The sequence below is a fragment of the Adiantum capillus-veneris genome, chromosome 23 (genome assembly GCF_014529385.1).
Source record: "Adiantum capillus-veneris isolate H3 chromosome 23, ASM1452938v2, whole genome shotgun sequence".
NCBI lineage: Eukaryota > Viridiplantae > Streptophyta > Polypodiopsida > Polypodiales > Pteridaceae > Adiantum > Adiantum capillus-veneris.
Window position 1 is genome coordinate 5,609,669 of NC_140953.1, and position 17,334 is coordinate 5,627,002.

At 41.7% G+C, this 17,334-nt stretch overlaps 1 protein-coding gene across 1 annotated transcript in view; it reads right to left on the bottom strand.

Moving 5' to 3' along the window:
* LOC147427365 (uncharacterized) overlaps window positions 1-707 on the bottom strand; it is an 84,832-nt gene extending 84,125 nt beyond the window's left edge. The window contains exon 1 of the mRNA XM_086497350.1: window positions 119-707. Within this exon, the coding sequence (XP_086353476.1) occupies window positions 119-576 (458 nt within the window). The 5' untranslated portion in view covers window positions 577-707. The remainder of the gene's footprint in view (window positions 1-118) is intronic.
* Window positions 708-17,334: the final 16,627 nt, after the last annotated feature.

A 17,334-nucleotide genomic window follows, 5' to 3' on the forward strand; every position in this document is an offset into this window, starting at 1 on the left:
TAAATGCTCCTATCAGGAATGCATTATGCAAAATTGAGAGCAGCAAATTCCCTTCCATGTTCACAACGATTAGCCAATTCTAGAGTCTTCAAAAAGAAATGTTGGAGCAATAACTCACAGTTTTTGGCATCCATCTAAAATGAGGCACGTCAAACATCGAAGGTCTGCCAAAAGTGCAGCTATGTCTTCATCAAGAATCCAGCACCCTGATAGATCTAACACCTTCGTCATGGGCATCTGAGTCCCGATAGAAGACAATAACCTTCGCGTCCAAGTTCTAATTGTTGTCAAGCTGTGCTTCTTCTGCACACTCTCTTCTACCTCTACCTTGTACTCCAGCTTTGAGCAGGAAATCTTGAAACGAAAAGGAATCGACTTTGACAATGCTCTGAATGTACGGCAAGAGCAAATGACATATGCAGCAGCTACCGGGTCCAAAACTTCTGACAATATTCGACTCAAAATTGCAAGGGGCAGATCAAGGATATGAGTGCTGCCCAAATCTTGGTCTTCTCTGCAAGAGGAAACCCGCATAGATGCATTCAAGGAGTCGGAAGTCACTGCGTGCAGCACCATGATGATAGCACAATGCCAAACCCCAACGCCTGATAGAAGAAGCCTGATGGAAATGGTCTCGTAAAATTCGTCACTCCACCAGCTTAGAGCCGCCCCAAAATGCTACTAAATGCCCAAGACGGAAGAAATGACAAACCTTCATAAAGAAGAAGAAGAAGAAGAGAAGGTCTTGTGTTTTTTTTTTTTGGAGATTCCAAATGAGTATCTAAATATGTTCACATGATTGTGTGAAATGAGCCCTTAATGAGAATCTCTCGAGATGCTCACTCAAGCTCCCTTGCTTTCACGTTTGTCTACTCTCTCTCTCTCTCTCTTTTTGTGATGGGTCCTTTCTGTGGCTCCAACCAATCATCAGCTTTCGAAGCATGGTGGGTGTGCCCATTATTGTGAGGCGTGGTGGCCATGATGGGCTTCGCAGACAGATGAAGAACAAGCAGGCACGGGCATGAAGAGAGTGGTAAGGGAGTAGGCACATGGTGATGAATATCCTCTCTCTCTCTCTCTCTCTCTCTCTCTCTCTCTCTCTCACACACACACACAATTGTGTGGGGATCTTTTTAGGTCCTTGTGCTCCAGATCTAGCTAAAGGCGTTGGGCTAAGGTCCTCGTAAGTTTGAGGAGACTTGTTTTTGGGTGCACGCTACACAGTGGAGGACTCCTATAGGTGGGGGAAGACCATTTCGGGCGGAGGCGAGAGGGAGGAAAGGAAGGCCACGTAGAGGAGATGGCGAAGGTGGAAAAAAAGTTTTTTTCGAGGGGTAGGTATATTCCCGATTGTTGAATTATATTTAAATGATCCAGTATGTGAGAAGAAAAGAGGGTTTTGGATAGAAAGGAAAATAAGACTTTGTAAAGTTGCAAACTATCTCAAGGATGTCTTGTCAGTTGTGTTTGTTTAAATTCCAAACTAGTGTGTGACCCTGCGTTGCTGCGGCCAAGAAAAGCATGGCCATTGGATCACACACACACACACACACACACACACACACACACACACACATATTCGTAGGTGTGTGTGAATGTCCGTATGCACACAAGTGTAGAGTTGTAGTCCTTGTAATCACTCCAAGAAGATGACAACTCTCTCTCTCTCTCTCTCTCTCTCTCTCTCTCTCTCTCTCTATATATATATATATATATATATATATATATATATATATATATATATATATATATATAAATGTATCTTGAGGTCAAGATTTTTCAAGTAGATCTTTGATATCTATTCGGATCAATAAAAATTCTCTTCTTCTTCTCCTTGCCCCCCTCTCTCTCTCTCCCTCTTCTTCTTCTTCTTCTCTCTCTCTCTCTCTCTCTCTCTCACACACACACACACAAGCACATGAAGTTATGAGGTTGAGACTTGTCAAGTAGATCTATGAGATCTCTCTCAGTGAATAAAAAGAGGAAACTATATAATAACCATTGAGTGTGGTGGATTGGTTATCACAATTCCCTCTTAAACAAATGAAAGGGTCACAGTGCTTTTCTTAAACAATAGAAAAGTGATAAAATCATTAGGTTGAATTTAATTAGAATTATATAAGATGAAGCATTGTTTGGGGATGTTTTGTTTATTAAGCAACCAAGTTTTCTTTTCGCAAATAAAACAAGGTAAAGATATACGGCAGCCTACAGGAGAGAGAGAGAGAGAGAGAGCTACCTCGACTCCAACGAAGTGAGAGTTGGGGGGCACTCCCATATGCACACATTAAAATTCAAAAACGTTGAGAATATCCAACAATTCAATTTAATGGTAAAAAAATTGCACCAAAAATCTTCGCTTTTCCTTACGCCCTTATGTATGAGTGTTATATTAATTGACCTCATGAAAACATAAAGCATATAAAATATTAGTGAGAATTTAGAAATTGATGTAATTCTTGGATAAATATATCAATAAAACAAATTACACAATAAAAAGATGCATGATATTAAATGAAAGAAATCCATAATATCTTTAGGATAGAAATGAATATTGAAAATGTTCAAACCTAATCCCTAATAATAATACATACACTAAAGTAACAAGGTGACATTTACATATCACAACAAAAAGTTGAAAAAAAAAATCTTAGTTTTGAAAAAATTCTAAAGCCAATCCCTAGTAATAATACATGCACTAAAGTAATAAGGTGACATTTGGATATCAAAACCAAAAGTTGAGAAAAAAATCTTAGTGGTTAAAAAATTCTTTCATTTAAGAACAATTTATATTTTTTTAGTTAGAAATTGTTTGTAAATGAAAAATAAATCACAAAGAAAAAACTACATTTTAAATCAAAAAGTTAACAAGAAATCCTTAAATGAAGAGATCCATTTTATAAACTAAACAAAGAATTTTTTTAAGTATCAAGTGAGCATTAAATAAAGAGACCAAATTACGATGATGAAAAGAGACACTTACATTATAAAAGAAAAATATAACCTTTATAAATTTTATAAAGTAAACAAGAATTTTTTAAAAAAATCAAGTGAGCATTCAATAAAGAGATTAAATTACAATGATGGAAAGACCCATTTACATTATAAACAGAAAATATAACCAATATAAAACAAGGAAGTCAATTGAGCATTAAAAGAAGGGACCAAGTTACAATGATGGAAAGACCTATATACATTATAAAACAAGCTCACCTGACATGTGTCGCCAATCCGTGATTCTTAATCAACGATCCAGAAAGTGCACCAATTCTCCACCCACTCTCCTATGGTCTTCTAAAGGCCAAAAAACCAAAAATACTAGCAATTTTTTTGAAATTTGTAGGATTTTTGAACTAAGTTCTCTCACATTTCATAGACTTTTCTTCACTTTACCATGGTTTGCTCATTAATATGTGTGTGTGTGTAGAATTTACTAGAATTATGTAAGATGAAGCTTCACTTTAACATTCTTAAAGAATAGAATGCAAGAGAAGTCAAGCCATGTGAGGATACCAAATAAAAGGTGAACTAAAAAGATCCATCTAATATTTTAAAACCGAAATAACATTTAATGTGGGTCTCAATCATCACCAAAAACATTGAAAGAATGCTTAACTAAACTCTTCTCTAAGGCTTCTTTTAAAAAGCCAAAAACAACTCTTAAATTAAAGACTTGTTATGTTAGAGATTCAAGGTCTCTTAGTGTGTTTCTATGATATTAAAACTTCTCTCTCTCTCTCTCTCTCTCTCTCTCTCTCTCTCTCTCTCTCTCTCTCTCTCACACACACACACACACACACACACACACACATTTTTTTGTAGTAAGTGCATTTGATTAATTTACAAGTGGGAAACCTTCAAAGAAGGAAAACCCACAACAAGAAGTCAATACATCAGGGTGAACACCAATGTGTTAAAGTATGAAAAGGTTCTAGAAACAAACATAAGAAAGATGATAAAGGTCAGGGGATATATCCCCAGCAGCGAGGGCAAAGCGCAAGGATTGCCGAAGAGACATCTTAAAGTAGGGAAAAGGGTCCAGATCAATGTGGTCAAACATGTGGGAGTTACGTTGGCGCCAAATACTCCAGAAGGCCCAATATCTGACCCATACGAAGAAAGTAGCTAAAGGCTTTAACGCCAGCGACACGAATCCAAAAAGCCAAAATTTCTTCCCAAAGACCGCTGTGGGAAAACGGAGACGCATGAGTGTAGAAACCCAAGCAATAAAGACTCAAGTACCGATCCCATAGCAAGTGTTGAACAGATTCTTCGGAAGCAGAGCAACGAACGCAACGTGAGGGGTTGATCCAACGCTTTTGCAGAAAAGAACCAACCGGCATCACACCCATCAAGCAACGCCACAGAAATAGATGTTCCTTAAAAGGCAAGTGGCTCTTCCAAATGGCAGTAAGGGGTTTCTGCCACCACCGGGTGGAACGCTGTAGTGACCATAGGGCATTGCAGTGGTCCACAAGCCACGGATCGGGCAACAAAATGTTGTAAACCTGGTGAGCAGAAACTGTAGCGAAGTTGAATTGATGCAGTCGCCAATCCATGATACGACCTCCATCAGCCAGGGGTGGAATGGGGAGTAGGTCATCCAGCATGAGTTGCAATTGCCGCCAGAGAGTTCGATAATGCATGTCTAAACCAAAAGTACCTGCCATCTTGTCAAAACGAAGCACATTCCCTTCTGAATTCACGACATCAGCAACCATGCGTAGCCCACGACAAGAAAGAAAGTAAGCTTGGCGTGGGAAGCTGTCCGCTAAAGTCAGCGGAAGAGCCCTACTCCAATGAATGCTTTCCAACCTCAAAGAGTTACCTTCCTGCTCGGTGCGACCATCCCAGGTCAAATGCAAGGTGACCTTTTTCCAGTCCGATATCAAAGCAGAGATGAGAGGACAATCAAGAATATGTCCATCACGTTTCCCAAACACAAACTCCCAAAGAGATGAATGCCAATGGCCAAATGTGGAGGTAACCACATGCTCACATAAGAAAGCAACCATCACTGCCCAAGGTTGTTGCTGCACAACAAGCGTGGGCAAAAGTGATGCTTTCCGAGCAAGAGCGATGCCAATAGGATATCCCAAATGTCGGGTAATTTCATGCGGAGGCACAATCTTTCCAGGCCACAAAAGTTGATGCCAAGCTTGTGCGTGAAGAGGCAAGAGATTAGACTTGTAGAAGTTAACTTTAAGACCAGACGCAAGACCAAATAAGTCCAGTGCCTGCATGATTTCCCGCATGTCCTCTAGAGTATTCTTGGGCGTGAACAAGGAGTCATCCGCATAGGCCTGCCCAATAAAATTATGGCATGAAGGCAATTGTAATCCATGAAGTCGGCCTTGGGAGATCAAGTGATCCAAGTGTAAAAGCAGAGGGTGGGTAGCAATGGCAAATAACAAGGTACTAAGTGGGCAGCCTTGTCGAACTGAGCATCCAAGAGACCAAGAATCTGTCATCGCCTGCAAGGATCCCTGAGGTCGAACTGGGAGTGTATAAAAAATACACAATATGTGCTAGCTTTGGGCCAAATATGAGGCATTGCATGACATCCGCAATATAATCCCAGAGGACAGTGTCAAAAGCCTTATCTATGTCAACTTCCATCACCAGCACATCCTGTTGAGTATACTTAGCAAATTCCATACCCACCAGGATATTGACCAGATTGTCCATTATTTGGCGACGAGAGATAAATACGTACTGCGCCTGATGAAGACCTGCAAAAAGATAATCTTTGATGCGAAGTACTATCATTTTGGCCAAAATCTTATAAATGACGGGCATAAGGGTAATAGGTCACCAATGGGAAAAATGCTCGCAGAGTTTGCATTTAGGTAGCAATACAAGAAGAGCCTCTTTCCAAGATGCTGACAGATGTTGAGTGTCCCAAGCACCATTCATCATGAGAAGCAGGGGCTCTATCATAATAATCAATATCTAATTCTCCTAAATGGTTTTCTCATATTAACTGATCATTTAATGTGGGGAAGTGCCAGGGGAGAAAAAGCTAGAATATTGGTTAAGCTAGCAGACTGGCCACAGTAGGGATCCAAAGGAGGGAAAATAGGGATCCAAAGGGGGGGCCATCTGCAAAAGAGCCATGTGCAACAATGGGCTAAAAAGACCCTAAGGTTCAGCCCATTAAGACTTCCAAAATGCTAAGGTTCAAAAATTCAAAGGTTGTGTCCAAAGGTCAACCCTAGGGGAAATTGGATGCTTTGTGTGTGACCAAAAAGTCTTTTAAAATCCCTACATAGGAGGGGGCGAGCCTTGGGAGTAGGGGATGAGAGAGAAAGTCACACACACACCCATTAAGACTTCCAAAATGCTAAGGTTCAAAAATTCAAAGGTTGTGTCCAAAGGTCAACCCTAGGGGAAATTGGATGCTTTGTGTGTGACCAAAAAGTCTTTTAAAATCCCTACATAGGAGGGGGCGAGCCTTGGGAGTAGGGGATGAGAGAGAAAGTCACACACACACACACACACACACACACACACACACACACACACAGGCTCCCTTTACACAAAGGGAATTAGGGACACATGTTAGCTCCCTAGCCCAGATGCCCACAAGGTGTGCCCAATTCCTATTGGATGGCCTTGGAGGTGGACCAATGAGAATTAGGCTAGAGTAAATCTAGTTTAATTAATTTAAAAACACTTAATAAAAGAACCAATGAGAATTAAGTCTCCTAGAAGACTATTGGGCAGTCTCCCAAGGGGTCCAATGAGCATTCAGGAGCCCAATAGCTTGCCTGATTCCTATTGGCCAGGAGGCAAAGGGGTCCAATGAGAGCTTAGTTTAATTATTAAATTACCTAAAGCTCTCACAAAAGGGGAAAGGGGGACACATGTCAAAAGGCTATCACTTATGCTGCTTAATGGTCATTGGCTTGACTTGGGGAGGGCCAATGAGGCTGGAGCAAGAGCAAATAGCAAGAGGGCTCGCCCAAGAGAGAGAGGGGGCTGATTTTTGCAAGGCATTATATCACACACACTCACACAATCTCATGTGTGAAGAAAGAGAAGACTATCTCTTCCCAATCTTTAATGGAGAGCTCATCACCTACTCCAAGCTTGTGAGATAGAAGCCTACAACGACACACTCTTGGCTTGTGGATGCAAATCCAACCAAGAGCCAAGCTTCAATGCATGCTCATCTCCTCTACCAATAATTACTAAGCTAAATCTATGCTAATATGAGTGATTATGTGAGGAGATGTACATTTTTCTGGTAAGATACTCCTTTTTCCTCTCAATCTACTCTCATACCTTGCTAGCTCTCACCATCTTCGAAGGTGTGTGAGGTCTTGGGTCTGAGAACGGGGATAATTCAAGTTGTGTTTGCTAAGTGTTTGCTTAGTGCATGAAGCTTTCATCTTCATTGCACTAGCTAGTTTTGAAGGAACACAAAGAATTGTATTGTACAATGTCTCTCTTGATGGGAGAAACCATAATACAAAGCCTTTTGGAGGGGGGACCGGCTCCATGCAAATCCGGTCCTCAACTGTTGTCAATAGCTTAATTTCTCTCTCTTTTGAAAGTATTGTCGATGCTATCTAACTAGGTGTTATGCTTTTTGTTGCTCTCTCCACCCAAGCACTCTTGTAATTCTCATTAGGAATCTATTCTAATGAAATGCCCACTATGTTCATGCTAATTTCCGCTACACATAAGTTTTTAGACCATTAAATGTTACATTGGTATCAGAGCTCAAGGTTTCTCTTTTCTTGCTCAAGAAGGGAGGTCCTCAAGCTAGCTACAAATGGTTGGTATTATTAATTGCATGTGAGTAAGTAGAATAGGGATTTTTCAGCCTTGCAGTGCGCCTGCCTTCGTGCAGTCAACGGGGCATCACCGTCAAGAGCTATGGTCTTAATAGTGGAGTCCTACGGGGCTTGCCTATGGCTTAACCACTATTGAGCTATTAGAAGCTTGACAGGAGCCGGTGCTGTTTTGGTGTCGAAAGACCCTCTCTTCTATTCCTTGCAATTAATGGTATTCGAGCCGCGGGTACAATAGCTTGAGTGCTTTTTCTAAAGGGGTAAAGAGGAGTAGCAACTAAGGCTTGAAGTGCCAAAGTACACCTAAAAAGTTTACACCTAAAGGTTGTTAGAATGGCTGACAATAGTAAAGAGAGTGAAATTAATGTTGATAACTTTGATTTTGCTCATGAGCAAGCTACTAATGATGCTTCAATGCTTGTTAACTATCTTGTTATTAGGCTTCAACAAGCCATGGGCAATCCATCTCTCCAAAGTGAAGTGTAACGGCAGCTCCGTGCTCACGGGATTCTTCCAAGCTCATCACCATGACGAGAGAACACTTAGGAAGCCTCCTTGTGAGACTACCAAAAGAGGTCTCTCTCCGATTCGGGAAGAAGAAGAGAATCCATATGAAGGGCTCAAGAATTTACTTCTTGATGATGCATCTCCTTCCCAAAGGAGAACTCAAGAGCCTCCACCGAAGGAACGAGAAAGAAGTGAGTCTCTCGCCACCTCAGCGGAGATGGCTCCACGAAGACAGCGGGCTAAACGCTCTCCATCACCACCAAAGCGGAGAAGACCATCACACTCTTCTCCACGCCATAATTCAAAGAGGGATGATAAAAAGCAAGAGAAGAAAAAGGCGAGAAAGAGGACACCCTCTTCTTCATCCTCTTCCTCTTATGAAAGCTATGGTGAAGACGACGAAGATCAAGACAAGGAAAAGGCGAGAAAGAGGTCACCCTCTTCTCCACCTTCTTCAAATTCTTCACGTTCTGAAGAAAGTGATGGTGCAACCTTAACCATAAAAAAGAAGAGGCCATAGGAAATCCTATGCCGCATGGAAGAGGTCGTCCAAGCTGAAGAAATTCAAAGAGGGAGGGAAGAGCATCTCTTTCCTTACCTATGATGGTACCTTTGGTGCTACGGACAAAGGTTTGGCCTTTATCCAACAATTCGATGAAGTTTTGGCCTTTATCCAAGCTGAAGAAATTCAAAGAGGGAGGGAAGAGCATCTCTTTTCCTTACCTATGATGGTCCCTTTGGTGCTACGGACAAAGTTTTGGCCTTTATCCAACAGTTCGATGCGGCGTTTGGAGATGAGGGCTTCACGGAGTCCTCTAAGCTACGCCATGTAGCTATGCACTTTCAAAAGTCCACCAGGCAATGGTGGTCTAGCCTACGAGCCAACGGTGAAGCTCCACGAACATGGAAAGTTTTAAGAGCTTCCATTATGAAGCAGTTTTTGGCCACCGATGCCAAAGACAGAGTACTCACCGAATGGCGAAGCTTAAAGCTCTCTCCCAATGAATCCATCCACAAATATGTAGACAAGTTTTGGGACTTACAACTCAAAGCCACTGTCTTCAAAAAGTTGGATTTTGGAGAGCAAAAGCAACAATTTTGTGCGGGCTTAACCGAAGAAATGGCGGAGTATGTCAACTCCCAAAGGCCATGTACCATATTGGCGGTAATACACCATACTATGGTGGCCTCTCGAATCAATTTCCAAATGGGGGCTAAAAGAAATAATAAGCCCCCCGAAAACAAGGGTTCCCATGAGCCTAAGGGGAAGGACAATGTCCAAAAGTCTCCTAAGGGCAACTCCAACAAAGCTAAAGAGAAGGGAGTTTACAAAGGTAAGAACAAACTCTCTCCTGAAGAGCTTGAGCGTTATTGCAAGGATAACCGGTGTTTCAAGTGCGGCGAACAAGGGCATGCGTGCCGCGCTTGTCCCGAAAAGAACAACCACCAAGATCCTCCTAGAGCTTCCTTGGTTGAAATCCAAGAGGAGGAGACTCACCAAACTCACCACAAAGGATCTCCTCTATGCCATGCTTGGGGAAAGGTAAGAGAACATGATGCCTTTATTCTCTTTGACCCTGGTTCTACTCACAATTTTATATCTATAGAGTTGGCCACCAAGCTAGGCATACAATCCTAAGAGATGGGAGATGTCCTACCCGCAGACAGTGCCTTCAAGGGGCAAGAAGCTTCAGTCACTCCCTTAATTGGGAAATTGAGGCTTCATGTCCAAGGCTATGTGGACAAAGAGGACTTCTTTATCTCTCCTCTCAAGCATGAGGATGTAATCCTAGGGGCACCATGGTTTGACCGCTTGGATGTTGATGTTAAATTTCCTGAAAGGAGAATCTCCTTTAAGTTCAGGGAAAAAGACATGTATATAGATGCTAAGGAAATGGGTAACACTATCCCCATTGTACATACACCAGCTTTCAACAAGTCAATAAAGAGCTCTATTTCTGTGTACATGATTTTTGTTAAAGACTCTCAAAATGAACCTAATGCTTTAGCAAAAGAAAATAAAAGCAACCAAAAGGAATTAGAGTTATCCAATTTTCTCAAGGGGTTTCAAGATGTTTTTATTGACGACATCCCTTGTGAGCTACCTCCTAAACGAGGTAATGATGACCATGCAATCGAACTTCTTCTAGGAAGTTCACCGCCTAACAAACCTCCTTATAGAGTTTCTCAAGCTCAACAAGAGGAGATTATGCGGCAAGTGCATGAGTTAGTTGAGAAGGGTATGGTTAGGACAAGCTCATCTCCATTTTGCTCACCTCTGCTATTAGTGCAAAAGAAAGACGGCACATATCGTATGTGTGTCGACTATAGAGCACTAAATAGGATCACTATCAAGAATAGGTTTCCCGTTCCACGGGTAGAAGACCTATTTGATAAGCTACAAGGATCGACCTACTTCAGTAGGATTGACCTAAAAAGTGGCTATCATCAAATAAGGATAGTTGATCAAGACATTGTAAAGACCACATTTCACACCTTTACGAATACAGTGTCATGCCTTTTGGCTTGACCAATGCACTAGCCACATTCAACCGCTTGATGGAGAAGCTGTTCAGGTCTCATCGAACCTTCATTGGAGTGTTCTTTGATGATATTATCATCTACTCTAATTCATTGGAGGAACACAAGCAACACCTCCAAGTAATATTTCAAGTTTTAAGAGAGAATAAACTTTATGTTAATCGAAAGAAAAGTGAATTTTTCTTGCAAGAGATTCAATATTTAGGTCATATTATCTCTCAAGATGGCATCCAAATGGATCCACCTAAGTTAGAGGTAATAAAAGGATGGCCTAAACCAAGGAATCTTCATGAACTAAGAAGCTTTATAGGTATGTGTGCATACTATAGACGCTTCATAGAAAAGTTCTCACAAATTGCGGGACCATTACATGAACTAACAAAGAAAAGCGTTAGGTATACATGGCCTGCTAAGGAGAACAATGCTTTCGAAAAGCTTATCTCTCAACCTGTGCTTACACTACCGGATCTCTCAAAGCCATTTGAGGTCCAATGTGATGCTTGTGGTGATTGCCTTGGAGTTGTTTTACTCCAAGAAGGGCATGCCATAGGCTATGAGAGTCGAAGGCTCGACCCTGTTGAGCAAGCTCTAGGCATATATGAAAAGGAACTCCTTGCAGTTCTATATGCCTTAGACTCATGGAAGCACTATTTATTGGGGACTCCTTTCATTCTGCGAACGGATCATCAAAGTCTTAAGTACTTCATGACACAGACCAAGCTCTCCGACAAACAAATGAGGTGGGCAAATTTCCTTTCGCAATTTCATTTTCATATTGCTCACATTGCTGGGAAGCATAATCAAGTAGCTGATGCACTCTCAAGACGGCCGAGAGTGAATGCGGTTTCCATAGCAACTCACAATGATCTATCTTCAATGATAGATGAGTATGCTATTGATCTCTATTTTAGAGATGTGATTTCAGCCCTTGCATTAGGGAAGAAAGAAGAACCATTCACCCTACAAGATGGTTATCTTCTCTATGGCAATAGACTATGTGCTACTAACTCACTACGTGAGAAAGTAATGTATGAATCTCATGCTCCACCTTATGCGGGGCATAGAGGGATTCAGTCTACCTTAAAGGGAATTGAAACATATTTTTATTGGCCTACCATGAAAGTGAACATACAAGAGTATGTTTCTAAATGTGTGGTATGCCAAAAGACAAAATTTGATAGAGGGAAGCAACTTGGATTGCTTCAACCCTTGCCAATCCCTAATTCACCATGGGAGAGCATATCCATGGATTTTATCTTTGGATTGCCTAAGTCTATCCATGGGAATACGGGAATATGGATGATAGTAGACAGGTTCAGTAAACAAGCTCATTTTATACCTGTCAAAAAGACTATCAAAGCCCATCAAATGGCAACCCTCTTCATTTCACAAATTTTCAAGTACCATGGCTTGCCAATGTCCATAGTGTCGGATAGAGATCCTAGAATGACCATTAATTTCTGGAAGGGTCTCTTTGAGAATTTAGGAACAAGGCTAAACTTCTCTTCGGCCTATCATCCACAAACGGATGGCCAAAGTGAAATAGCTAACCTAACCATTCTCGATCTACTAAAAGCCTATGTAACAGAAGTAGATCAAAGATCCCAATGGGAGAAGTACTTACCCTTAGTGGAGTATGCTTACAATAATACGGTACATACTTCCACGGGAAAAGCACCTTTCGAGGTAATTGAGGGAAGATCAAAAAGTCCCTTGCTACTTAAGGTACATGGGAAGATCTTCGCTGCAGATGAGTATAGCTGAGACCTACAAGAATCTTTTCAAAAGATTAAGGATTCTATCTCTATCTCACAGCAAAGGCAAAAGGCTGCTGCTGACAAGCACAGAAGAGCCCAAGCCTTTAAAGAAAATGATTGGGTCTTGTTAAAGTTTCCCAAGGCTCGATTAAGGCACACGACGGGCAAGAATCCTACGGGCCACCAAAAGTACTATGCTAAACTAGCAAAAAGGTACTATGGTCCCTTTCGAATTCTTAGGCCAATCAATGAGATGGCCTATCAACTCAAGTTGCCCAATCATTGTCTCATACAAAATGCTTTTCATGTGAGCCTATTAAAGTCTTACAAAGGAGAGCCACCTCAAGAACCAACTATTGAAGACCCACCGGAGATCGAGGACCAAGAGGAGGTGCTACAGCCCGAGTCCATTCTCCGACATGAAGACAAGGTATTAAGAGGCGGTAAGACTATCCGACGATATCTTATTAAGTTTAAGAATTATCCTTTTGAAGATGCTAGATGGATGCAAGGCATACAATTAAAGGATAACCTAAACCTTGTCAATGCTTACAATGCTTCCCAAGAGTAAGCAAATGTACAAAATGTTAAAAATTAACAAAGTTTTTTTTTGTCTTATAAGACTCTCTTTTTCTCTATTGTGCAGAAAAATGAAGTAGTATGCATGCTTAGATCAAGTTTGCGGAGACGACGTCTCCCAAACACCAAGTAGAGCTTGTCACTCTACTATGGAAGATTGATAGGACTAATGTGCAGACATGCTTGCGGCAGCCTCAGGCTCTCAAGCGCCAAATGGACTAGTCATCCATTGAGGAATGATGTCGTATGGTAACATAGGGATCCTCTACCCGCTAAGAAAAGGACTCATGAATATGCTTTATCTTATCTACACCATAGTCGAGGACGACTATGATTTCAAGAGAGAGGTAATGTCATAATAATCAATATCTAATTCTCCTAAATGATTTTCTCATATTAAACTGATCATTTCATGTGGGGAAGTGCCAGGGGAGAAAAAGCTAGAATATTGGTTAAGCTAGCAGACTGGCCACAGTAGGGATCCAAAGGAGGGAAAATAGGGATCCAAATGGGGGGCCATCTGCAAAAGAGCCATGTGCAACAATGGGCTAAAAAGACCCTAAGGTTCAGCCCATTAAGGCTTCCAAAATGCTAAGGTTCCAAAATTCAAAGGTTGTGTCCAAAGGTCAACCCTAGGGAAAATTGGATGCTTTGTGTGTGACCAAAAAGTCTTTTAAAATCCCTACATAGGAGGGGGTGAGCCTTGGGAGTAGGGGATGAGAGAGAAAGTCACACACACACACAGGCTCCCTTTACACAAAGGGAATTAGGGACACATGTTAGCTCCCTAGCCCAGATGCCCACAAGGTGTGCCCAATTCCTATTGGATGGCCTTGGAGGTGGACCAATGAGAATTAGGCTAGAGTAAATCTAGTTTAATTAATTTAAAAACACTTAATAAAAGAACCAATGAGAATTAAGTCTCCTAGAAGACTATTGGGCAGTCTCCCAAGGTTTTTCTTATATCCTCCAGCTCTACAGTCAGCTTCTGAATTCTATCACAAATTTTCACATGAATTTCTTCTCTCTCTTGGTCAGACTGATTGTCAGAGCTTGAAGAACTGGTATCTTCACACTACCATTCTTCTTTTGCAGTGCTTCCACTCTTTCCATCCACTCCCATTTCATCAGCTAGTCCATGTACCACAGCCAGCATGGTCTTAGTTATGGCCGGTACTGACTGATCTTTATCAGTCGATTGGGCTGGTATCCTCTGAATGACTCTAGCTTTGGAACTTTCTGGCTACTTTGGCAGCTTCTTGGCTAAATCCTCCGTGATTTTAGCCGCTAGTTCCCTCTGCTCTTGCCACTCATCTACCACCTTTTCTTTACCTTTGGCCTTCCAAACTTCTCTTTGTTGAGCTCACTTGCTGCTGTTAGGATTGACCGGTGCTTCCGAAGTGTCCGGGATTTCGTTAATGACTACACCCTTGCTTCTAGTAACTACCTTGACTGGGACTGGCTCTGGTGCCTTAGCATCAGTAGTAGTCGTTGCAGGTGCATCAGGGCGTTGGGCTGCAAAATGGCCATACTTCCCACAAGTATAGCAATTCATGCTCCCGTTCTGAAAGTTGCCTCATCCTCTGCCTCTGCCCATACCTGGTTGGAATCGGCCACGTCCCTTACCAGTACCACTGGTACCTGGTCTCTCCTCTTGAACTACTTTGACTGGTTCTACCTTCACTGGTTCAGTGTAGGCAACCACTAACAGATCTTTGCCTTTCTTAAAGTGGTGAATTCTAATGCCACAATTGTTCCATAGATGACCAAAAGCCTTGCAGTAGGTACATTGTGGACATTCATTGGAGATATGGTCCTTGGATTTGCATTTCGAACACCAAGTCTCCATCTTTCGAACTGGCTGTCTTGTGTGGCTAATTTTGGCAATTTGTCTAGCCATTTCTTCAATTTTCTTGGTCCAAGATCCTTTCTTTGATTTCTCCTTTGCTCGTCCATTAGAGCTACTCTCGGAGCTACTGGACATCTCACTGGAATCAGAACTTTTAGTAGCAGAGCTACTGCTACTGGTCTTTCGCTTCTTGTGGCTCTTTTCCTTCTTAGCCTGTTGTTCCAGCTTTAATGCCCTTTGGACCAGATCATTGAATTTCTTGGTAGGGGCTCGTACCTCTTGTTCCCTAAGCTTTTTGCTTCTGAACCCATTCTGGAACCATGCCCTCAACCTCTTCTCAGATAGCGGTTCCTGTAACTGCCTGGTTAGCTCCTTGATCTTTTCCACATAACTGCGGACTGATAAATTTCTCTATTTGATTTTATCTAATTCACAGAGAATATCTTCATCCCTTCTATTGTCGGAATATTCCAACCTGAAGGCTTTAAGCAATTTGTTGTATGATCTGAGCTGGCAGGCAGGGTAATGGTAATACCATTTCCTCGCTGCCTCCTTCAAGGTTTGTGGAAAATATTCCCCCCAATCATCTTCATCAATATTTTTCAGTTCAGCATACTGCTCGAAAGCTTTTATGTGAACGTCTTGATCATCCTTCTTCCCTCCCTTGAATATTGGAAAAGAAATCTTCAGGAAAGCAGTGTAATCATTCCGATTACTATTGATCCTACCACTTCTCTTCTTGGATTTAGAATGACGCTTAGGAGTCTTCTTGCAATTGTCTGTGTCAGCATCCCAATCAATCTCTATCTCTGTCTCAGTGTCAGTGTATTCTTTGGTTTGTCTGCTAGAAGTACGGTGACTTCCTTTACCTCCCTTGGTATCCTCATCTCGTTTTGCCGGGACTGAGAACTCTTGGAACTCTTTGCTCCGTGCTTCCTGTTCTGCCCATCGACGTCGAGAATGATTGGAGTGCTGTGAGTCCTGTGCCTCATCAGCCTGACTATGCTCCTCTTGAGCCTCAGTGTTAGTCATCTTCTCTTGCTTGGGGTCAGACTCTCTTTCTAACTCCTTAGGAATGGGGTCAACACGAATGGTGGATTTCCGGCCACGACTGGATTTTGGTGCCATTGCTGAAAACTTCGAACTGGGAGAAGAGTCTTTCAGTCAACGACCGAGCTTCAGCTTGAGCCACCGTGATCGCCAAAATGGAATTGGAGCTGACCTCTTGAGACAGCTAATTCCAGTGTTAGAAGATTTCAGCTACTAGTGTAGGAAGATTTCAGACAGTTGACTGGACAGGAATCAGAAACTAGAATGGAATTTGGATACTGAAATAAGAATCAAACTTATGTCCTGGAAATAAGGTTCAGATTCAGATTCAGATTCAGAAGACTGGACGAGAAGTAAGTATAACTAGAATATATGCCATGATTGGAATTACAGATCAAGATTACAACGAATATGATTTACAAAGAGAAAGTACAGCCGACAATACTGCTAATGATCCTCAAGTACAAGTATAGCCAAGGCGCTAACCCAAATGATAACAATTGCCAACCCGATTACAATGTAATGGGCCCTATTTATATACTTCGGGTTTACTGTAGTAATTACCATAGTTTTTACTAAGTAATTCATTGCCCATCTCCTAAGAAGACGTTCCCACATAGTGAACTATCCAGCCATCTACAACGTACTCTTGAACATCATGATGTAAGCCCGACCAATAAAATTGCCGTCAAATTAAGGCATACGTCTTACGAATACCTGGATGACCAACACTTGGACTATCGTGACACTCAAATAAGATTTGGCACCTAGTGTCTGAGTCCTTTGGCACACATGCTCTACCTTTGTGGAGTAAGTAGCAATCACCAATGGAAAAATTCTTCCATCGGTTAAGCTCTTCCTGAGTAGGGGTGGAGCTTTGTGTGTTGGAGTTTCTATCTCCGTATGCAGAGACATGTTGATCTGGCTGTTCAGAGACATGTGAGTGTGAGGGATCCCTTTTCAAAACTGCACTCCACACTTTAGCATATGATTGATCTTGTGCACACTTGCCACGTAATGACTCCAAAAATCCACTCTTTAGTTCCGTGAAAGCAAGTAAATTAATATGAGGAATCCGACTTAGTGCATCCGCTACTACATTATATCACCCTTGCGATATTGTAGCTTACAATCATAATCTTGAAGGATTTCTGCCCATCTAGCTTTACGGCCCTTCAAGTCTGTTTGAGTAGTAAACCATTTGAAACTCTCACGGTCAAAAACTACTTTAAACTTGGCACCATATAAATAG